At 38.0% G+C, this 21,728-nt stretch overlaps 4 protein-coding genes, 1 long non-coding RNA gene and 1 pseudogene across 8 annotated transcripts in view; 2 read left to right on the forward strand and 4 right to left on the reverse strand.

Annotated features, from left to right (window-relative positions):
• The window catches only part of LOC104778406 (protein neprosin), a 648,080-nt gene that overhangs the window by 370,503 nt on the left and 255,849 nt on the right, over nucleotides 1–21,728 (reverse strand). The window lies entirely within an intron of this gene.
• On the reverse strand, nucleotides 451–3,560 carry LOC104778470 (uncharacterized). Of its 2 annotated transcripts, XR_015595549.1 has the most exons (8): nucleotides 2,971–3,528; nucleotides 2,743–2,890; nucleotides 2,363–2,623; nucleotides 2,178–2,259; nucleotides 1,828–2,024; nucleotides 1,338–1,709; nucleotides 793–883; nucleotides 451–723 (listed from the first exon to the last, which is right to left on the reverse strand). XR_015595549.1 is itself a non-coding variant. In XM_010502928.3 (6 exons), exons 1-6 carry the CDS (start codon nucleotides 3,183–3,185, stop codon nucleotides 1,425–1,427), a joined length of 1,188 nt encoding a protein of 395 aa, XP_010501230.1. In that variant the 5' UTR covers nucleotides 3,186–3,560; the 3' UTR covers nucleotides 1,199–1,424. The 2 variants fall into 2 exon arrangements, 1 of the variants encoding a protein (XP_010501230.1); XM_010502928.3 differs by lacking the exons at nucleotides 451–723; nucleotides 793–883 and having other exon boundaries at nucleotides 1,199–1,709; nucleotides 2,971–3,560.
• On the reverse strand, nucleotides 5,020–10,579 carry LOC104779388 (histone acetyltransferase HAC4-like; annotated as a pseudogene). The gene is made up of 12 exons (XR_015587459.1): nucleotides 8,564–10,579; nucleotides 8,137–8,433; nucleotides 7,759–8,037; nucleotides 7,507–7,635; nucleotides 7,209–7,409; nucleotides 6,979–7,121; nucleotides 6,572–6,884; nucleotides 6,331–6,470; nucleotides 6,162–6,240; nucleotides 5,692–6,070; nucleotides 5,385–5,590; nucleotides 5,020–5,270 (listed from the first exon to the last, which is right to left on the reverse strand). The product of XR_015587459.1 is annotated as a histone acetyltransferase HAC4-like (transcript).
• On the forward strand, nucleotides 12,270–15,287 carry LOC104778472 (uncharacterized). 2 transcript variants are annotated; one of them, XR_015595550.1, is made up of 11 exons: nucleotides 12,270–12,589; nucleotides 12,685–12,784; nucleotides 12,899–13,079; nucleotides 13,300–13,372; nucleotides 13,461–13,640; nucleotides 13,735–13,832; nucleotides 13,968–14,056; nucleotides 14,246–14,419; nucleotides 14,485–14,656; nucleotides 14,894–14,976; nucleotides 15,078–15,287. XR_015595550.1 is itself a non-coding variant. In XM_010502932.3 (10 exons), exons 1-9 carry the CDS (start codon nucleotides 12,478–12,480, stop codon nucleotides 14,654–14,656), a joined length of 1,179 nt encoding a protein of 392 aa, XP_010501234.2. In that variant the 5' UTR covers nucleotides 12,270–12,477; the 3' UTR covers nucleotides 15,078–15,287. The 2 variants fall into 2 exon arrangements, 1 of the variants encoding a protein (XP_010501234.2); XM_010502932.3 differs by lacking the exon at nucleotides 14,894–14,976.
• Nucleotides 15,151–17,703, reverse strand: LOC104778471 (NAC domain-containing protein 21/22). Its single transcript, XM_010502930.3, has 3 exons — nucleotides 17,439–17,703; nucleotides 15,937–16,217; nucleotides 15,151–15,832 (listed from the first exon to the last, which is right to left on the reverse strand). Exons 1-3 carry the CDS (start codon nucleotides 17,638–17,640, stop codon nucleotides 15,344–15,346), a joined length of 972 nt encoding a protein of 323 aa, XP_010501232.1. The 5' UTR covers nucleotides 17,641–17,703; the 3' UTR covers nucleotides 15,151–15,343.
• Nucleotides 17,442–17,908, forward strand: LOC147947922 (uncharacterized). Its single transcript, XR_015595572.1, has 2 exons — nucleotides 17,442–17,582; nucleotides 17,697–17,908. It is a non-coding gene; the product is annotated as an uncharacterized LOC147947922 (long non-coding RNA).

A 21,728-nucleotide genomic window follows, 5' to 3' on the forward strand; every position in this document is an offset into this window, starting at 1 on the left:
GTTCCCTCAGTGGTTATGTCATGTTTTTAGGAGGATTACCTATATCGTGGAAAAAAAGAAGCAGAAAACCGTCTCACAATCTTCCGCTGAAGCCGAATAACGGTCAATGTGTAACGCATTGAATGAGGTTTTGTGGCTCAAACAACTTTTGGGCGATTTAGGATGTCCTCAGTCTAATTCCATTCGTCTCTTTTGTGAAAGCTAAGCCGCAATCCACATTTCCAATTATCCAGTTTTTAATGAACGTACCAAACATATCGAACGAGATTGTCATGTTGTTCGTGATGCTGTTCAAGATGGTGTATTGACAATGGTTCATATTCGTACAGATGAGAAGCCGGCTGATATACTAACCAAGGCATTGGGGACGGCTCCGTTTCAACGGTTATCGTTCAAGTTGGGCATCTATGACTTACATGCACCAATTTGAAGGGGAGTATTGGGCATATATTCTGTGAATATTGTGTATTACCTTATTCAAGATGACTTGTACAAGAAAAGGCAATTGTATAAGTACATTATTTAGGTTTTCTTGAGGTACAAGCTACTTAGACTTGTATAAATAGAAGAGTTGTAATCGGTTTCTAATCAATAAGAAAGAAAGAGAATTCTTCTTCTAAACCTAGCCGCTTCCTGTTTTACACCTTTGATCTCCACATCACTCACCGCCTTTCTAAACGTAAATGGTGCCAACGTTCCCAGACGAAGAGACTCGTTAATAACCTGCAATTGCAACAATCAATCAAAACACTTTGTTTACTGATGGCTGCATGCATATAAAAAGTTACCTACCATATGTGTGAAGAATTCTGATCTGTATTCTTTCCCAAGTAACTCCACACTCTTTGTCACCCTTGTTTTGAAGGATTGTGGCATGCTCTCTCTGTTCAGCATAGTGAAGCATCTCATTATTAGTAAACAAAAAAAAGAATGAAACTTGTCCCTTCTTATTTCTTCGCAGAGTACTCTACCTTCACAACCACTAAGGATATAACAACACACAATTCAACATCCAACATTTTCTCAAACTATCTTGAGACTGATTACCTTAAATAATCTGTATAACGAGGCCATTTATAATAGTCTCTCATCTCTCTCTTTCCATTTCATTCATCCATATCAACATCAAAAGAAAACTTCATCTTTCGGGTAAAAGAACAAATCGAAATCTATCCTCCACAAATAAAGAAGGGAAAACTAGAAACGCAACTTTTCAAGATATATAAAGACCTTATAGACACTTTACAAAAAAGATAACCTTAGGCTTGTATATGTTCATAACGTGAGGCTTTACATTGATAGAAAATATACCGAAATGCAATTTTGTGAGGTTTAACCTTAGTGGTACAACATTTTGAAGACCAAAATCTTCCAGAGTTCATGTGGCCAGAGCCGTTCTTCAAGCCAATGATGAAGGTATTTACTTAAATCATAGTGTTCTGAGTGGTCTGCGTCAGAGAAGTTCCATGTTTGTTCAGCTTCGTCAAGAGGTAAGCTACTGCCACTTTAGCACCCAAGGCAGAGTGACCACGGGACAAGCAGATCGCACCACCCACAAGTACCAGACCTTTTGCTATCAGTTTCTTTGATGGTTTTCTCAATATTTTTCTGTGTTTAGCTACAACATGAGTCAACACTTCTTCACCAGTACTACTTGTTCCCATGGAGACTGTGACATCATCTGTCTGAGTTTCTAACTCTGATGGAACCTGCAGTAACAACAACAACCATGTCAGTGAAGACCAAATCGGTTGCTTCATGCACATTCGGTTTCAGAACACTAAATTCCAGCAGCTTACAGAACAAAATATTTAATATGAACCTCACCTTTTTAATTAAGGTGACAGCAGATAAGATGGGTCCTTGGGTTCCCTGACTGGTTGGCATGTATTTACAAAGTGCATTATCCATCTTACAGACGTAACTCCATATGCCTTTTGAGAAGGCGAGCTTCGCCATCTCAACATTTAACCCAGCATTCTCCTGGTGAAACATTTTGATCTCACAAGCATTTCTTCCGGGAACTGCAGCAAGTGTTAAGGTCAGCAGTAGTTAGTTAGGTATCAAAATTTGGAAATGAGGACAATACAAACACTATACTCACTATGATCACTTGATTATATGGAATTCAAACAACATTGATTCAGAAATTTAAGGTGAATAAGAAAACCACTTGCCTTGCCTGATTCGCCAACCAGATCTAAAATAGCTTACACGTACGTACTTCCTCTGTTTCGGTACCATATTGTGATCACAATCCTAATAATAATAGCCAAAGAGCAAAACATTAAGTTATTAAGAAGCAACAACAAATTGCGACAGAGAGAGATGGAGAGAGAAGTTTCATGAGTTGATTTTATACCTTAGTGAAACAGTAGAACTTGTCATTTCCTTGCCACAGTCTCCAAGCTAGTAGGTACTCTCTTGATGTCAACAAAGGAAACTTTTTAATGGTGCGACCAATCTCGATTCCGGTACTACTGTCAACCTGCAACTGCTCATGATCAACCACAGTCTTGTCCCATTTTTTCCTATAATCATTGTCCATGTAGAAGTCCCTCAAAATCTCTGCAGAGCAGTCCTCAAAGACCGTGACACTTAGGTACTTCATAGGACCACCATCCTTAAAAAAAAAAAAAAAAAGAGCCAAAGGCTTATTCATGACTCAGTAATCAGAATAAAAGACTATAAATGACACAAAGTGAAGAAGATATATAGAAAATGATATGAAACAAGTACTACTTTAGGTTTGGAGCGTTTAGCAGTGTATGAAATGCGATCGTTGCTTCTGTGAATAACATGTTCCCATATCTCATCATCAGACTCATTTCTTTCCTCCAAATTTTCGATAAGAAATTTCAAATCTTCATCAGAATCTAGTCTGGATATCCTGTAAGAGGAAACTCGTATCAGAAACAGCTCAATGAAAACCTAAAGATTGTGAAAGTATCATAACCCTTTTTTGTTTACCTTGATTGAGAGTTAAAGGCATGAGAAACTGATTCGGTAGGCGAAGAACTAGAGGAAGAAGAAGAATAAGAACTGAAGAAGCGAAATTTAGAGGAAAAGAAGATATGAAAGAGAAGGATTAAGAGAAGCGAAATCGCGGTGGCGCAGATATAGCCATCTCGCCGGGAAAGTTGGTCGGAGAAGAAAGACAAAGCCCAGTTGGGTAAGCTCTTCATCGAAATCCCAAATCTCTACGCTACGATGTTTGAGATTTCGAACTCAATTCATTCCATAATCATCGGTGGCGTGTGTTTCCAGTTGCACTTGCGGGCAGGGCAAGGCAACGGCTTCACCGAGATTCACTCTGCTTTTCTCTCTTCCTCTTTAATTTTTTTATTTATGGTTTAACCCCCTCATATTTTTTTAATAATTCTTCTCTTTTGACACCCCTTCGTTTTCTTTTCTTATAATCTTGCCCACTTTGTGCTCAATGCCTCAATCTAATAATGTGTGTTTTATATACAGACTATATTTGTGTGATTTGGAGAACCATAAACTGAGGCAAGCCACATAAAATGAAAATTGAAAGAATCTGTCGTTGTAACTCATGTAAAATAATCTCAAATGGATAAGGGCCATATAAGGCAACAATTGATTCTACTGATTATGTGACAATCACGATCACAAGACTTGTAATAATCTATAATATGTGGAGAAACCCCACAAAGAGACAAATAATCTATGGGGGCACACCATGACCAAGTACTGACATCAGCTCTGACCACAACCACAAGAAACAAAGTTAGGAACATGAGGGAATAAGAGAGAAATGCATTCAGATTAACTATATTAATGTAGTCTCCTGAGTTTAGATTTAGATTATCTAAAACCCATCAAAATCGAAACCAAATGTTACGAGGAATTAACCATATGACTAAGGACCTGATCCACTAATCTACTACCATATACTGTATGTATAATCCAATTAATATATACGGTCAATCATAAACCAAACTATAAATTTGCCCGCTATTATTCTTCTTCCGAGCAATCCATGTGATGGAGGAGACTGATCCTTGCTTACTCTTTCTAGGGATACTTGTTCTGAGCTAGACTTTGGCTTTCCTAATGACAACCTCTCCTTATCTGAACAAATGGATTATTAATTTGCAGTTAAAACTTGGAGTAACATTAATAATGTAGACATATGGATTGCTGTTACTAGTGAGACTCTTCAGAATTAGTTTCTCTACTTAGCTTGTCAGCCTTTTGGTTTGACTACAAGAAAATCTTAATTACCAAGTGCATCCTGGCCAAAACTGTATTCCTGCAGAGCCGTCTCCAGGATCAGCAGTTAACTACAACAGACCAGTAATGAGATGGATCGGAGTCCTGAGCTCCATGAACGTTTTCTAGAAGCCGTGAACAACAAGCTTGAAGTGAGTTAACTTTTATGTGATCCCAAAAACCAATTTATGATTCTCATGGTTATGTTTTTCATCTTTTCCTAAGAGTTTTTTGCTGCAAAATGTTGATCTAAGCAGGTGTTGTTTTGTTTGTGATATGCAGAGCCAACTCCTAAGGCTGTTATAAAACTGATGGAATGTTGAGAGAGTGTTAACCATATATAAAGTTAACAGCCACTTTCAGGCAGGTGTACACTAACTCAATCAGTTGATTCTGACAGAAATCATTTCAACTAATTGTCTTTGAAGCTGTCCTTTCTTTTTTTGCACAAGTAAAAAAGACGGTAACTGCTGCTGTCATATATGATCATCTTTGTTTTGTTTTTTTTTGCAGGGAAGAAGAATGGTAACTCAGAAGACAAGAAACCATCTTCGAATAACCAACCAATCGTTACTATATGATCCAATGAGAGAGATATACTGACAAATTCCTTTAGTTATTTACAAAAGAATCAATCTAACAAATTTTATAAGATGGAATTTTGCATCCAATATAAAGAATGTTGAAAGAGAAGTTAAAGAAAAGATCCACCACGACCTACTACATGTTATATTTGGCATATATGTATACCTTCCTTCCCAATCCTATCTATCTCCTCTAATCCTAACCTATAGTAAGCAGCTCCTGAAAGACGTAAAATTTTAAACTCCTCCTTTGGCTTCATAGTCTTCCTTTAATTTACACAAATAGTCCATAGATGTTGTTGAGGATGCGCAGCGAGCAAGTCATTTTCTCAGATGAGTCAGCCAGTGCGGGTGGCTTCAGCGGCCCTTTCCCGCATCATCTCCATTACAGCAGCTCTACGCCTTTTGTCTGACTGCTGCTGCTGCCTACTATTACTCGCTCTCAAATCTCTGTTACAATGAAACACCGACGAGTTAGCCATCTATATATTAATTATATATATATATAACAAGTGTAAAAGCATGTGAAAATCTCTCTCTCTCTCTCCCTCTATATATACGTACCTGCATCTGGGGACAGTGCACTGGGAATCTCTGCAACTGCTGGCATGTTGCTGGATGATTCTCCAAAGTTTCATACAACATGGGCAAACTTCAGGAGCAGTCTTGCATGCCAAACAATGTCTGACGAGATTCTTCATCATACGACATTTTTGATACTGGCACAGTGTTGAGTGGCATGCAGCTGCATGTACCAGAAGTTCTTTTATCTGAAAATACCAACAAACCGGGATTCATTTGCTCTGTTTCTAGCAGCTACACACACAGAAACAGTCTAAATATAAGGTAATATGGCTTAATAAGAAAATACCTTCTCCAGATAGGCTTGATAACTGTGATTAGTTTGCCCGTTGTGTTGTACAACACTAGTATCCGCAGAAGATGAACGACTTATCAGTTTATGTGGATGGTTGATAGAGGCCTTGGAGTAACAGGCACTGCAGACATCAAAGCTTGGACAAACTTCACAGCGCCAGCCTGATGGTGCAAAACGTCGCAAATGCAGGGGCAGTAGGGTTGTGAAGATGATAGAGAATCATCATGGAGGAATGTTTCGCCCGCCTTAGAGTGTCGTACTGATAGTTGTTTCCTTGGCAAAGATTCAGGAAAGCTTGTCTGTTATCAAAGAACTCGCTCTCCAGGTTGTCATCTTTGTCCTGGATCTCTGCGGGAACGTCTTCGATGGCCACCTGAAAAGATCCACACCTTGTTAGTTTCAAAGATACAGAGAAAAAGAGATAGAATGATACTTTTAAAGCTCTAACCACCAAAGAGACTTACAGGAAACAGCGAGTGTTTCTCTTTCTGATTAATTGGGTGTCTCTCTTTATCTATGCGGTTCTGTTCCACTTCATTACACCTGCGGTTGAAAGACAGTGGTTTAATTGAACAGTTTGGAGTACTAGATAACCTGAATGCATGTGATCATATATAGATGATGAGATCTTACTTGTCACATATCTGAAAATTCTTGCACTGACTGCACACCCACCGGTTTCCAGATACCATGAGAGTGGTACAATGCTTGCAGCAATGTTGCAAATGCACCATTATAAAATCTTCCTTCATCGGACAAATGGTCTCACCGAGCTACACAAAACAGAACAAATTAATAAAACATGAGCTACAGACGAAACTAGAGGAAGCATGATCATCATTAGTGGGCATATATAGAGAATGAGAGAAGTTACTTTTTGCATCATCAGTCGATCCTTCGAGGCATTAACAGAAAGGTCCAACTGGCCAAAAGCTCTAAGAGCTCGTTTCGATATGACATTTTTGGTAGATCCTTTTCTGTTTAAATTAGTACCATCATCTTCTTGGCTCATTTGACGTATCAAATCCTCAGCAGCACCTGGCCAGTAGTCTCCATCAAAATATGGCAACCTTGCAGCAGTCACAGTAGCTCTGCATTCGCCAGACTGGACAAAGAAATGATCGTAGAGGTTTGTGCATTCGACGACCACACCTTCTTTTGAAGCTTTCCTTAACATTGCTAAATACCTGATGAAAAGGTAGGAATGTGGTAAGTGCCAACAACAAAATCTACATAAAACTTGACTGAATAGTAAAAAAACAAAACGGTCAGGTCTCATACCATTCCCTTAGTTTGTCAGTCTTTGGCGTCTTCTGGATTTCAGGATGACAATAAAGAATGTAATCTTCACCCTTAAGTGGGGGGCATGCCCATATATAGCAGCTTGTAAAACCACGTTTCTTACAGTAATCGAGATAACCAATCTGCAAAATGGGAATGATGATAAGGCTCGTGAAGCAAAACATATGAAACCTAAATGAAGCTGTGGGAACAGAGGAAATGTGGCTTACCAGAATTTCATGGTACACAAACGTGCGGAGGGCTTCTCCAGACACTGTTCGAACCTCAGGTCTGAAATACTTAACTGAGTCCAGATACGAAAGGTAGACCCGCCGCTGATTTGGAGGTCCAGATTTTGTTCCAAATTCTTGGACGAACATGCCAAATAGGCATACTTCTACATTTTCAATCTTCTGAAACAACAAAATGACCTGAAATATATATAGAAAGAACATAAGAGAGATCTATAGTGCCAAACAAGCATCATAAAAAAAATGAATAAGAAGCAATCAATGAACCCATTGTTACCTTGGACTTATAAGGGAATTCAGAAGGATAATTATCTTGTCGGAAAATCTCAAGGAAACGTTCCTTTACTTCTAATACTCTGTCAACCGATGCCACAACTCTGACAGTAAGTGATTCCGCTCCAGGGACCTGACATATCAATAATAAAGGTACATGATTATAATTGTTTTGTAAATTATAACTTCGACATAATTAAAGCGGAATATATAGGATGCCTTCAGATTAGACAAGAGTTAGAGTAAAAAAGGTCACCTCCTGGAAACTTTTTCCTTGAAGACTAGCCCTCTCTTGTCTTTCCTCCGTCAATTTTTTGAATAACCGCTCCTCTATATGGTTGCTAAGAGCAGTAACTGGTAATTTGTTTGCCCCTGGAATGGCACTTGGTGGTAATGGTCTTCTTTCGCCTTGTTCCACCTCTTGTATGTAGCAATTAGGGCAAATGTACTTGGTGGCTTCGCCATGATTTCTTCGGCTGTTGAACAAAGCACAAATTTGATGCTGCCAGGCTTCACACTTGTCACATTGAACCCACTGCATATATAAAACCATTTGTTCAGACGTGGATACAAAACAAAAACAAAAAGAAGTAAATTTTAGTAATCATAAAAGTGATGAGGCATATATACATACCCCTTCTCCAACTTGTTCATCATTTTTCTTTTTCTCAAGCGTTTCTTTCGGTATACAAGTTCCATCAAGAGAAACCAAGTTTTCGCGCGCTTCATTGTAGCAAGGTGCACAGACATAATGCTTTGACTCGCCAGCCGCAACACTATAGTGCAAGGCATTTTTCTTGATGCGTACACCACACGACGAGCAGTAAATAGGTATTGGCTCGAATACAAGCCTCTCAACAGCACACAACTGGCAAGAATTCACAGACATGGAGCACCCCATTGCTTTGTTTTTTTCTGCCTTGGTTTTACTCTGAAAAGAAAGAAATTTAGTTACTTTAAAAAGGATGCACCAACAGAACAAGAGAAGAAACTATGTATATTGGCGAAACCCAATATTTCATATGATACAAGAACAGAATTTTTAGAATGTGACTGTTTACCTGGCCTACCCACTGACGAAGACTGCGGATATGCCCCTTTACTTGCTCTGGAGTGAATAACTCAATGAGTGAGGAGATTTCCATTTTAGGAGCATTTGCAACGTCCACAGACTGTTTCACATTCTGTTCCTTTGATGCACTTATTACTTCGTTCTTCATACATTTGGGTTTCCCTTGTGCCAGTAAGCAACTAGTTTTGTCATCCTTTGTAAACACACCACAAGTTTTACCCTTGGGAGTATCTTCAGAAACAATCTTCTCCAGCTCCCGGGTAACGGGAATCCCACAAGTTTTAGGAACATCCATGTCCATAGGCATAACCTGATCAGCTTTTTCAGGTTTCAAACCATCTTTATCCATAGGCATATTCATCGAAGAATCAGGTTTACAGACAACACCTGCACATCCTGTCTCGGGAGTGGCATTTTGGGAGGGTGGTTGCTGTAATTTCTGGCGCTTCATTGAGGGTTTCAGATCAGCATCAACAGATGAAGCTTCAGCACCTCTTTTTTTATTTGGTTTCCTGGAAGTTGAGGATTTCTTGGGTTGACGTTTTGAACACTTAGCTCTACGGAGAGGTACACTTGTGTCTTTGTTCTTTGCATAGTAGCTTTTGACAGGTCCACAGAGAAGGCACGATTTTTTCCCGCACTCATGGTAATGATGAAGCAATTTCCGAGTTGGAAGACAATATCTGTATGTGCAATCAGGGACCTTGCAGCAGCTTATATGTTTCCACATCTTTTTGGCTTCGAAGCAAAACTTGCTCACACACTTATCTTTTCTTGCCTTGCATTTACGTACATGTAACATATACGTGAGCCACCGCCTCTCGTTCAAATACGTTTGACCACAATCCCCGTTTACCTCTTTACTTACTGTACCGTTTCCATCCCCAAGACGTTTCCTCTCAACTGTGTCACTAGGCGGTACTGGAGATGAGAAAGGATGAACAGGTTCAGGCTGCATCGGAATACTTTGACATAACTTTACCCCAGTATCTTCTCTCTGTCCATTATTGTTTTCTGATATCCCTGTTGATTTCTGTAGAGATGGCTGCTGCCTCTGAACCGGGACTGATGATGCCGCCTGCTTTTGTTGAGGATGTGGTTGGAAAGATGCAGGAGAATTCATCTGACGACTACCATGGACTGGTGCACTTTGAGCGCCAATATAGTGGTCTTTGACAGCAGTCCGTTGGCACTGCAACTTGGACGGTTTGAATCCATTTGTAGTAGCCCCTCTTTGAAGAGCTTCTCCTTTGTATGAATCCAAGCTTGGTCCATTAATGACAGGAGCAGCAGCTAAAGTACCCATAGCTTGCTGAGTCAGATAAGCATCCTTTTCAAGTAAAGGATCTTGCTTCTGGATTTGACCAGTGTAAATCTTTTGGGGATGTTGTCCTAATTGGGGCTCAATATCACGAACTTGCTGGTGAAACCCATGACTTAAGACTTGTTTACTCGCCTGAGACAAGTCATCTTGATTATTATTCCACAGCGGATGATGTAGCTGACGTTTTGGCAATGGAGTTTGTTGCATTCCTTGCAGGTTTGAGTGATTACTTGTGACGGTGGCGTCAACTCCCTGAAGCATAGGATTGGGGTTCCACGGAACTGGATTCTGAGAAACTGCCATAGAGCCAGATGACGTAACAACTCCATAGGGATAGGGATAGGGATAGGGATACAGAGAGGGATTACTTGGCCCGAAAGAACCAGCGTTGCTCATTGATGAGTATATTTCATCATGCATGTGTGACTGATCAAGAGGTTGCAGAAAAGGTTGAGATAAAGTTGACAAGTGCGTAGCGTTGAGGAGGTCTTGAGAAGTCATGGGTCCATTAGGAAGTGGCACACAGTTCCTGCTATATCCTACGCCGCCAGTCATGAGAGGAGTAGACATCCCAGATGTAAAAAGGTTCACATTAGGCCTATAAAGATCCATCATCTGCTGATTAAAGTTACTTGCACCAGCAGAGTATTGATGCATCTGCATGTCAGGCGCAATAGAAAATCCTGCAGAAACTGTTTTTTTTTTAATTAAGAGTCAAAAATAATAAAAATAGACATACAGAGAGATCAAAATAATTCCACGCTTAGAATAGTACTGAAAGTTACCTCCACTGGTGCAATTAATTTGCGGTGGCAGGCTTCCGGTTTGGAAAGTAGTGCTGCTACAAGTACCGAGAGCACCTCCGTTCATCATGCCAAGAGAATGGGGACTTGGAGTAGCATTCATCATCATGCCAACAGAACTACATGGAGTAGTACTAGTAGTAGTGGCAGCAGGTCTAAAATTGAGTCCCAAATGTTTATAAATGCGGGCTTCAAGAGTTTTGAGATTGGAGTAGTCCGGCCATGTTTTGGCGTCCTTAAAGATTAAATTCTCTAAGGTAACAGCCAAAGTCCTTTGGTGGTCCGTGACATCATTAGTCCCTGCTGCAGATTTTATCTTGCGTCCTAAGATAGCATAACTGTAGAGGAGGATGAGGAGCAATCAATCATGGTTTAATTAGCAAAATCAAAATATAAACAAGAAATTAAGAAATAAAAACAAGATAGAGAGAGAGAGACGAAGATGTCTTACATCTTTGCTCGTATAAAATTCCGACACTTGCGAGTCTTCTCTTGCATAGGACAAACAGTAGGAGCCGGAACGGCAACAGTGCTCTGAGGAACATTATTATTCATCGTTTCAACAGAGCATGTGAACCCTTCTTTAATTGACCTGAACACACAAAAAGTGCAAAAACAAGGACCATCCCAATTATTATATGACATTATTATTATTATGAGAATAAATTACTTAATTACTACTACTAACTAACTCGCCTAGCTAGCCAAGTCAAAACCTTTTTAAGAACCGAATCAAACCAACCCTAACGTAGGCATTGAGAAGAAACAAAACAAAGAAGGGATGAAAAAAACCCTAAAAAACCTGAGCAGTTTGGCTGATTGTCAGAAGGCAAAACAAAACAAATTAAGGGGTTCGAGCCAAGGCCGCGAGAGAGACGACCCAACCCTACAAGGATGGAATTGGTTCTCGTCGATGAGCTAGTGATGATGATGACGACGACGATGCTGTTAGCACACACACACGTGCGATTTGTGACGGGAACAATGGACGCATAAAGAGGATGTTTGGGTTTTTGTCTTTATATCCGAACATCCCTTTATTTATTTAGCTGACAAAAAAAAAAGTTATAAATAAACTTAGTTTGACTAGGGAAACCAAAAACCATGTCATGTTTTGTTTTACTTTTTTTTTTTTTTTTAATACATGATGATGAGGCCCAATTACAAAAATAATAATTTTGTTGATGAAGAAAAACTTTATAATATTTTAATAATTTATATAATTTAAGGTTTTCTTTTCATTATCAACAAAATTAAGGTACTTAAACACTTATGTTAATAGACTACTAATTCTTTTTTTGTCAACAAAATACAAGATCAGTTTAAACGAGCAAATTAGAAAGAATTTTTTTTTTGTCAACCCTTTTATTATATAAAATCGTGAGTAATTCTCTCAAAAGAATTGACATTATTGACACTTGTGTGTTTCTTCACATCTTATTAGAGATTTAACATACTCATTCAGTTTGTGAGAGTTAGTGAGTAATTATGCCTTTCAATCTACAGTTGTATCGTAGTTAATTTCTTTGTCACATTTGAGTTTCCATGGTGTTGTTACTTGAAATTATAATCGAACTGAGTCCATTGTGGTGCTCTCTTCATATCAATTGTGTTGTTAAGTGGGTCAAATCGAGTCTTATTGTTTGTACTTTTTTTTTTTTTTTTTTTGGGCCGTATAAAACAAGGAAGCTGTAACGAGCTGTCGTTTTTAGTAACAGAAACGGAACGCAGTTGCATAGCCAAAATAGTAAACGAGACTAAGTTCTTTTTGGGAGGATGAGGCAGGCAGAGTGCACAACGATGGCAGCCACAACAATCTCGCCGGCGATTAGGAAGCAAATGAGCAGCGTTGCCGTCGCAATGAAGGTCGCCATAATCGGCGGCGGAAGTGGGGTTTTCTCTCAATTTTCATTCTTAGATTTTCGATTTTAGGTTTCCATTCGTGTAAACAAAGTTTTCGATTGTTCATATATATTGGAGCAGTTTCCGGAGCCGTGTGCGCATCGACTCTGGCAAAGAATGGCGTCTCCGTCACAATCTTCGACTCGGGTCGTGGGCCTGGTGGACGTATGTCTCAAAGAAGGTTCCTTTTTCCTCCCTCCCTAATTATACTTTCGATAGAGTGATCCCTTAAATAATAGCCCAGAGGGATTTTGTCTATTTGTGGAAAGTGTTGAGCTTTTTGAATGATGTGCAGAGAGATTGGAGAAGATGGGAAGGAGTTGATGTTCGACCATGGAGCTCCATTTTTCTGTGTGAGCAACTCTGATGCATTGGCTCTTGTTCACGAGTGGGAGTCCAGAGGTTTTGTTTCTGAATGGAAACAAGTTTTTGGGAGTTTCGATTGCGCATCCAACAAGTTTCTTGGCATCCAACAGGTCTTTGAAACATCACTCTTTCTTTTTTTGCCTTTTTTTTTTGAAAACTTTAGTCGACGACTATCAAGTGTGATTTTTTGTTGCTGCCTCTGCGTTTTGTAAGATACTCGATACTAGGATTGATTCATCCCCAAGTCGTCATTCAATAATTTATCCTTTTATGATGATGATCCATCTTGGAGCTTGAGGCTTTTCTTGTTTAAATGTGTCTACTATCTAGGAAGGGAATGCAAAGAAGTATGTGGGTGTTCCTGGCATGAACTCTATATCTAAGGCCTTGTGTCACGAATCTGGTACTTTATTTAAAATATTTATCTAGTCGATAGATTTAACTCAAATCTCTGAAACATCAGTCTCTTTAATCAAATCAACATTTTTTAGGTGTTAAAAGTATGTTTGGAACTGGTATTGCCAAGCTGGAATGGTTGGAAGAAGAGATACCGTGGTTGTTGACAGATTCAAAGGGAGAAAGCGTGGGTCGTTTCGATGGAGTGGTTGCATCAGATAAAAACATTGTTTCTCCTAGATTTACTCAAGTAACTGGACTCCCACCGCCACTGGGTAAGACTTGCATGAATTCAGTTCTCCTACAGTTGCCGTTTCAGTGTTATATCACATTTATCTCTATCCACTTTTATTTGTTTTCCTAACACAGACTTAAGTCTAGTCCCGGATTTGGCACCTAAACTACAACTTATTCCTGTTTTACCATGCTTCTCCCTTATGCTAGCTTTCAAGGAGCCATTGTCTTTGGTAAGCTTTTTTGCCTTTCCAGTCTGTAAATAATCTGCTAGCCAAAGTATTTAGTGAAAGTTTGCAGAAGCAGTAATCTAGTGAAAGCCTTAGCTAATTTCTGTCGTTTTCCATATTCTATGATTCTTGAATCAGATACCAGTAAAAGGCTTATCTTTCAAGAATTCTGAGATTTTGAGCTGGGCTCACTGTGATAGCACTAAGCCAGGACGGTCTACTGATAGGTATATCACTTCACTAACCAAAACAAAAACTAAAAAAATCACATTTTGAGTTGATTCTTTCCAATTTTGAGAGGGAGGTTGATCCGACCAAGTAGTAGTGTACAGTATATGAGCAGTTGCAATCACTATATATGGGGTAAGATTACTTCAGTGTTCTAAACTCTTTGGGTTCTTATGTTGACTTTTTAGTGAAAGATGGATACTGCATTCAACTCCAGACTATGCCAATGGTGTTATTGCCAGGACCGGCCTCCAAAAGCTATCCAATGAAACACTAAACAAAATAGCTGAAGAGATGTTCAAAGAGTTTCATAGCTCTGGCCTCGTTAGTTCTCTCCCCTTTTTCATGAAAGCCCACAGATGGTAAGCATCCGGACTCTTAAGTCTTTCTGTAATTGCTTGTCAGCGTAATGATATGTTGTCTCCAGGGGAAGTGCGTTTCCAGCCAAAAGCATAGCCACAGAGGAGAGGTGCCTCTGGGATAGAAACAGGAATTTAGCAATTTGTGGAGATTTCTGTGTCAGCCCAAATGTCGAAGGTGCCATACTCAGTGGCTTAGCTGCAGCGTCAAAGCTTTTGCAGACTTCTAGCTGCTTATAGGTACCCTATTGAGTGCATCCCTTTAAACAGAGTTATATAGACATTTATATATAAATTCCACGAAAACCATGTAAAATAACATGTGATTACAATATCATGTGAAACAGATACATATCAGAATATCATGTGATATTCCTAAGTTATTACTTTATTTCTTGAGAAATGACAGCAAGTGTGGTTCTATCTGTGAAAGTACCATACGCAGTACTTATAAATGGTTTGGATTGTCGAATGTAGGCAACCTAAATATCTTGACAGTTTCTGCTAAGTTGATGTACAAACCGGAGAGCGCCTTTGCGTTGATGAATCTATGTACATTGGTAGAGTCAAAGGAGTCCATATATGTTCCTACTGAGAAAACTTGTTATTCTTGGGTTTTTGTTCTGGAAATTGATTCTGATTTATTCAAATTCGTTTTCAGGAACCACTGCCTTGCCTTGGCTATGCAAACACCTATTCTATCATGTCCACAGGTAGATATGCCTTGAAACAAATGGAACTAAGATAAAATATATATATGTATAGCGTCTTAAGTGGTATTTTACATGAATCTACTGGGTACAAGAGTGAGGAAATGTTTTTACAATCAGATACGCACACATGATTTCCCCCCGAAGAATTGTTCCAATCATGGATATGAATATATATATATATATATATATAGCAATAATAACTCTCGTTACAGTATCAGCAATTCCAAGCCGTGCTTGGAATACCAATGTCGGTCAAGAGGCTCTCCGAGCTACCTTCTCCATAATTCTGTGAATCTTTAGCCGCGAGGCTTCCATCGATCTTAGTGAGCTGACTGAGAAGAGCTCTGAGAACCATCTGATCTGATGAACAGAACGAGTCGAGGCCTGTGAGCGTAGCTGGGGCTGAACCACGGGCAAACAAGGGGTTAGGGTTCTTGCAAGGAGTCTTGAGTTCAGAGACTGAGTTGGTTAGGTTTAAGGTTTGGTTCTGTGACAAATTGGAGAAGCAGGGTACGTGCTCATTCATGATGAAATGCTGATCATCACTGAGATAAGAGGAGGGATCTTGGTCAAAGTTGATGTAAGGATCCATCAAAGGAGGAAGAGATGCAGAGGCTGTCTCATCAAAACAGCTCCCCGTGGTGTCTCTGCAGATAACTCCTTCTGTATTCTTGTGGAACACTCTACACAAGACCCAGTCTTCCTGTTTCCCTCAACGACACATGGAGAACACTATTATTAATTACTCTTTACTCGGGAAGTGATAAAATGATGATCAAGAAGAAATGGAATAAATTGGGGGTATACCTTTGGAGAAGTCAGAGAATGATCGGGAGGCTGATAAGATCCTTGGAGACGAAATTCGTGCATGACCCAATCAGTTTTACGACCTCGAGGAGCTCGGCCTTGGTAAAACACCAATGTCTTCCTCATCCCAACAAGCTTACCTTTTCTTAGAATGGCTCTATCTTTGCCTGTGGCCTTCCAGTATCCAGTGGCCGTAGCTCGGTTTGTTCTCAGCCCGGTCGCGTATTTACGATCTCTTTGGCTATAGAAATACCAATCCTTCCCTCCCACGCATGCCATTTCTGACCATTTGTAAAAATCACACACAACCATTTTTAGTTACAATATCTAAATACTAAAAAATGAACTCATATGATTAATGTTAGAGCCATTATTTAGAATCACATAAGAGAAATTGTGTTTTTTTTTTTAATCTATCTTGAAAATATTCGTTTTTTTTTATCTCTCTTAAAAAATATTCAATGTTCAAATATATCGGCTCGGCTACTACGAATACAATATACAGAAAACATCCGTGGGGGATTGAACTAAGCATGTCAAACATGTGATTCTTCAACCAAAACAACGAATAGGAATCCAACGCGTGTGAATGATTAGGATTTTAATTATTTTTTCCTGTTTTGTTTTGTGTGAATTTTGTTGTTTTTGGATAAATAAAAATATCTTCATCAAATGAGAGTGACGACTAAGCATTCAATTCAATAGTATTATTATCAAGCAGTTGAAGGGTCAATTTTATCTTTTGATTTGAAAAAACTATAAAAATATCACAGGACCCATTCAGAGGCGTAAGCAAAGGAGAGAATAACAAAGAATACTAATTATGATCAAACCGAACGCATTTTACATTTTTTTGCAACTTAGCAAAATGTCACACTCAGAGTGCTACTATTCTAATAAACCTACAAAAAAACAAATTGAGAAATTGACTTTTTCGTCTCTTTGTCCTAATCTTTTTTTTTTTTAATTTTATCCAAAAAAAAATATTATTTTCAAGAATTTTGGTTGAGGATAACGCCAAGAGTGTCAACTTCTCATAAATAATTTTATATGTCTCTCGAAATTTCAAAATTATTACGTAATATATACGTACTCTTTTTTTTCTACAACTTATAAAGTTATAAAGTATGTATGTGTGTATCGTACCCCAATCCATTAATAATAGAGAGAGGTATATATATCGACCAATATTGTGATATGTTTGAATAAGGATTGTATGGAGTATATATATATTAATTAGACTACACATTGTATTGAATGAAAGTAAAATAAAATGAGGTGACATCATCTTAACGTGGTTTAGACGAACAATATTGATCAAACTTTTTTCTTCAAATTTTGTTTCTATAATAAAACCACGAAGACAAAAGAAGAGCATATCTCATATATATTATTTATATATGACTTACGAGGACATAATTTTATAAAACCAACCATATATATATATATATATTAATAAGGATTGATATGCAAGAATGAATGAAATTAAGAAGACGACGTACTAGGGATGTCCCAAGGCTCACACTTGTTGAGATCGACTTGGATCAATACGAGAGGTGGTTGATGATTACTGTGATGAAGCGATCGTCTCATCAGGTAATCGCAGACAAGCTCATCGTCCTTTGGGTGAAATCTGAATCCCGGCGGTAACTTTGCTTCCACCATGCTTATACTACTTTCTTTCATCTCTTCTTCCGTCTCCATAGATCACCTCTCTCTCTCTCTCTTGATTTTAATTAGGTCTTAGTATTTGATTAGAGGATCGTGATTAAGAAGAAAAGAGAGGATAAAGAGAGGGAGAGAGAAGAATAATTATTGGGATCATTTGGGTGTGTGTCCGAGGAGGAAGACCCGTGGGTTTAAGTAGTAATTTTCCCACCATGCCGTCAACTTCTATATATTTCAATTACTCTAATCATATGTTAGTAGTATTAGTATATGTTTCCATTTCAAATCAATTATTTATTACGTACTCTCTATTGTAAAGTAATCATTTTCAAAGCAGAATCACATATTTTTGCCTAGACAAACAATAAGGACATAAAAGTTGATATTCTCTGTCATTTTTATACTATTGTTTAAAATAAAATAAAAATCATAAGAGGATAATGAAAAAAGTCTAGGGTTAGTAACTTAGTTGTTTGCCTTGTTTTGTTCAAAAAAAAAAAAAAGTTGTTTGCCTTGAGAATTATCATGTCAAGATATTTTCCTCAAATTTGTCCAAAAAAATAAAAAAGATATTTTCCTCAAATATATATTAGATGATGAATAGAAGTACAATTTATTTGTTAAATAATATAAGACACTAACATACATATACTATAAATCTTGGATGCACAACTACAACTACAATAATATTATATATGAACTTGCAAGTAAAAAAAAAAACTGTAAGATTATGATGAATTTTCAGAATTCTCATGATCAGGTTATAAGAAAAATAAAATAAATGGTTTAATTAGTAAATTGGTTTAAGACCTTTAATAATGCATTATGCTCTGTATACACATAAACAGTGTGAAGGCTGCCATGAAACAGGAGACAACAATTAAAGAATGCATTTGATTCATTTTTTTTTTTTTTTGACAACAAAGTACCGGATTAGCTCAAACGAGCCAATTATAAGGAAAAACATTGAGAAAGGTAACTTGATGCGACTCCACTCTAGCTCGACGTGCCAACTTATCCGCAACACCATTCTGTGAACGGAGGATCAGATCAACAGCGAAAGATATGAATTCTTTCTTATCATCTTCAATCAAGTCCAAATATGTTTTGAAGGCAGGCCACTCGGAAGGCGAATACACCATCTTCACCAAATCAGAACAATCTGTGAGAAAAACTACTCTCTCTTTATCCGCACCAATCATGCACCGCATTGCCCAGATGAGTGCTTCCACTTCTGCATGGAGGGGTGACAAGCTTCGACGAGAATTAGATGCACCCATAATGGGAGACTTCCCCTCAGGGGGAATGCAATGCCATACTCTACCGATAAACTGGTCGAACGCCTTCCAAGATCCATCCACAAAATAGCAGTGGTTTGTTCCATATCTATCAATCACAGTCATTGTATTGACTATGGGACCAGGAATCTGGCGAAAAACATCCTAAGACGGCGGTACCGATCCCTCCTCCTGCGCCGAAAACCAAAGTTTTGCTTCCTCCTCCGCTATCTGCAAGACAGCTAGTGGGTTGGAGTCCAAATTACTAAAGACTTTATCATTTCTGGCATTCCAGATATACCACATAATCCATGGGAACACATCCATCGAAGAACCTTGCTGAATTCTCCAAAATAGATAATCCATGTTTGCATAGATCGAGCCTGAAGGAAACAAGTCCGGGGATGTCGGGAAGGAGGACAAACCCTAAACCTGCTTAGCCGGAGGACATAAGAAGAGGGCATGATTGATTGTCTCCTCCATCCCCCCACAAAGTGCGCATTCCGGATCACAGCCCAAACCACGACGCCGCAAATTAGTTGTTGTCGCCACACAACCCGTATTTGCTTGCCACAAAAAATGTTTGATTTTTGGTGGACACCGAAGTTGCCAGACAAATGTCTGAAGAGGAACAATATCTGGACCGATAACAGGATAGGCAGTCCCCGGTTTCTGACGCAAAGTCTGATACCCAAATTTAACGGTGTACATACCATATTTTGTAAAATGCCAACCCAATCTATCCGGTGTGGGAGAATTACCAAGAGGTAGAACTGAAATAAGAGCAACATCCTCCGACTCAAAATAGGCCGAAATAGGCCGAAAGCGAGGCCAAATCCGAGGAGTGTGAGCTCCCATTTGATTAATTTCTTATATCTACAATAAATGGTTTAATTATTTGGAAATAGTTTATACTATATGAAACACATGTCAGTTTTTTTCTGATTATTATTTTTGCCTTTGGTCATATGAAAATGGTATCGCATTGTAATCTCCGTCTTTAATACGCCAATTGTATAATCATTTTGTCGTAGTCATGGACACAATTGCTTCGTTTTAAAAACAACATAATCCGAGTAAATCAAATGAATTATTCGTGTGAACAGCTGGATATGAAAGGCCCAAAGACGTGGACCATTCATCTTGCCCTATTGCTAAATTCCATAATTTATATTTTAATAAAATCGGTGAGTAATTTAATTTAATAGCCAATGGTCATTTCATGGATTTTAGAGATATAAACACTCAGAAACTTGCCCTCTAATTGTGGATATGTCTATTTCATAGATGTGCCACGTATATAAACAAAAGCAGTGTCATTCTCGCCATTACCTCAGATTATCATATGTTTTTACATGCTAGTAGTCGTTTAATAACAAGGAAGATTATATAAGAACAACGATATTGTAAATACAAAATGAAAACAATGAATGAAGAGGAAGAAGCAGAAAAAGCTGGTCCATATATATAGAGAGATGTAAGATTCAATGAAAGCGTGGTGAAGGTATTGGGTTCGATGTTGTCGTTAGTGACCTTGGAGAATTGGGAAGTGATGGTCACAACAACAACTAATGTAACCCTTTGTAGTTGACTTGGTCAAACTTCGATTCACCTGCTGATAATTTGGATGGAGACAAAACTATTTTGAGTTCCTATTTAACTTAATTTCAATATGTACTTTTTGGGTCGGGAGTTATATAGTTCCTCTCTATTCGATTGGATAGAACCAAAGTTTTTTGGATTATGTGCGGTATTGTGCATTCCATTAGTTATGATAACAATATTGTATGTTTTTTAGCCCATGAATACGAATTATTTGTTTTTTATACGACTTTCCGGCTGAGGGACTGTACGTATATCTCTAAGTTTTAAGTTTTTAACTCTCACGCGTCTTTTAAAACCTAAAATCTTTTGTTGTAAATATTAAAGGGTTATTATAATGGTAGACAATACTAAAAAGTTTATTCGAATTTAATTTCGAAAAATAAGAGAAAATAACATCTTATTATAGGTGAAGCATCATTCAACTATACAAATTTTAAAATGGTACTTAATTATATTTTTGTGATTGGAATGATTTCGAATGCTTTTTTAATTGATTTTTGTATGTCCATGATTAAAATTTTGGATCCAGACAAAATTTTCGACCAGTGGGTGAGATATTAGATTTTATGTTAGATCTCAAGTCACTTCCGATATTTTCTTGGCATAAATTTCATTTACTCAATCAATGAATAGTAATATCATATAAACTCCCAAAGGCACAAACCTTATAATAATTGATATATTTGAATACATAGTGATGATGTGATTTTCTTTTCTTTCTTTAAAAATAAAATAAAAATAAAATAAAGGATGTATCGTTATAGTATGGTTACTCTCACTAAAACTAGTATGGTACAAAATGGTATCATCGTCTATATATGTATATCCTTATCTCTAATATTTTTCTTGGAAAATAGCTAGGTCTTTTTGTGTCTTTACTCGAATTCATACCTTTTCAGCAACATTATAATTACACATTAGTATACCTTTTCAGCAACATTATAATTAATCCTCCTGGTCTTCACAATCCACGAACCATCTACTCGTAGACGTTGTGTCATGGAAGATACGTACTTTGTATCAGAAGTGAATATACGTACTTTGTATCATGGAAGATACAAACGTACGTGTGGGGATAGAGGACATTGATATTGTATCTTCCAATGGATTAATTAAAGACGATCACGTTAGTATATATATATATGGACAAAACGATCAAGTTAGTATATAAGAATGTGATTTTGAGCGTAAATGAGAAAACGAAGTGAGTTTATAGTATGTCGGGTGGTTGTTTATGTGTTT

Source organism: Camelina sativa, chromosome 3, assembly GCF_030686135.1.
Source record: "Camelina sativa cultivar CO46 ecotype springtype chromosome 3, ASM3068613v1".
Lineage (NCBI taxonomy): Eukaryota > Viridiplantae > Streptophyta > Magnoliopsida > Brassicales > Brassicaceae > Camelina > Camelina sativa.

Bases quoted from the DNA above. Each gene is read 5' to 3' on its own strand.
- LOC104778470 (XM_010502928.3), bottom strand. From the start codon at position 3,185: ATGAAGAGCTTACCCAACTGGGCTTTGTCTTTCTTCTCCGACCAACTT. The intron at 2,260-2,362 runs GTATAAAATCAA...TATTATTATTAG, and splicing joins AGTTCTACTGTTTCACTAAG to GATTGTGATCACAATATGGT. The intron at 1,710-1,827 runs GTGAGGTTCATA...TTGTTACTGCAG, and splicing joins CTGTCACCTTAATTAAAAAG to GTTCCATCAGAGTTAGAAAC.
- LOC104778472 (XM_010502932.3), top strand. From the start codon at position 12,478: ATGAGGCAGGCAGAGTGCACAACGATGGCAGCCACAACAATCTCGCCG. The intron at 13,080-13,299 runs GTCTTTGAAACA...TCTACTATCTAG, and splicing joins AGTTTCTTGGCATCCAACAG to GAAGGGAATGCAAAGAAGTA. The intron at 14,420-14,484 runs GTAAGCATCCGG...TGTTGTCTCCAG, and splicing joins TTCATGAAAGCCCACAGATG to GGGAAGTGCGTTTCCAGCCA.
- LOC104778471 (XM_010502930.3), bottom strand. From the start codon at position 17,640: ATGGAGACGGAAGAAGAGATGAAAGAAAGTAGTATAAGCATGGTGGAA. The intron at 16,218-17,438 runs GTACGTCGTCTT...ACAAATGGTCAG, and splicing joins TGAGCCTTGGGACATCCCTA to AAATGGCATGCGTGGGAGGG. The intron at 15,833-15,936 runs GTATACCCCCAA...TGAGGGAAACAG, and splicing joins ATTCTCTGACTTCTCCAAAG to GAAGACTGGGTCTTGTGTAG.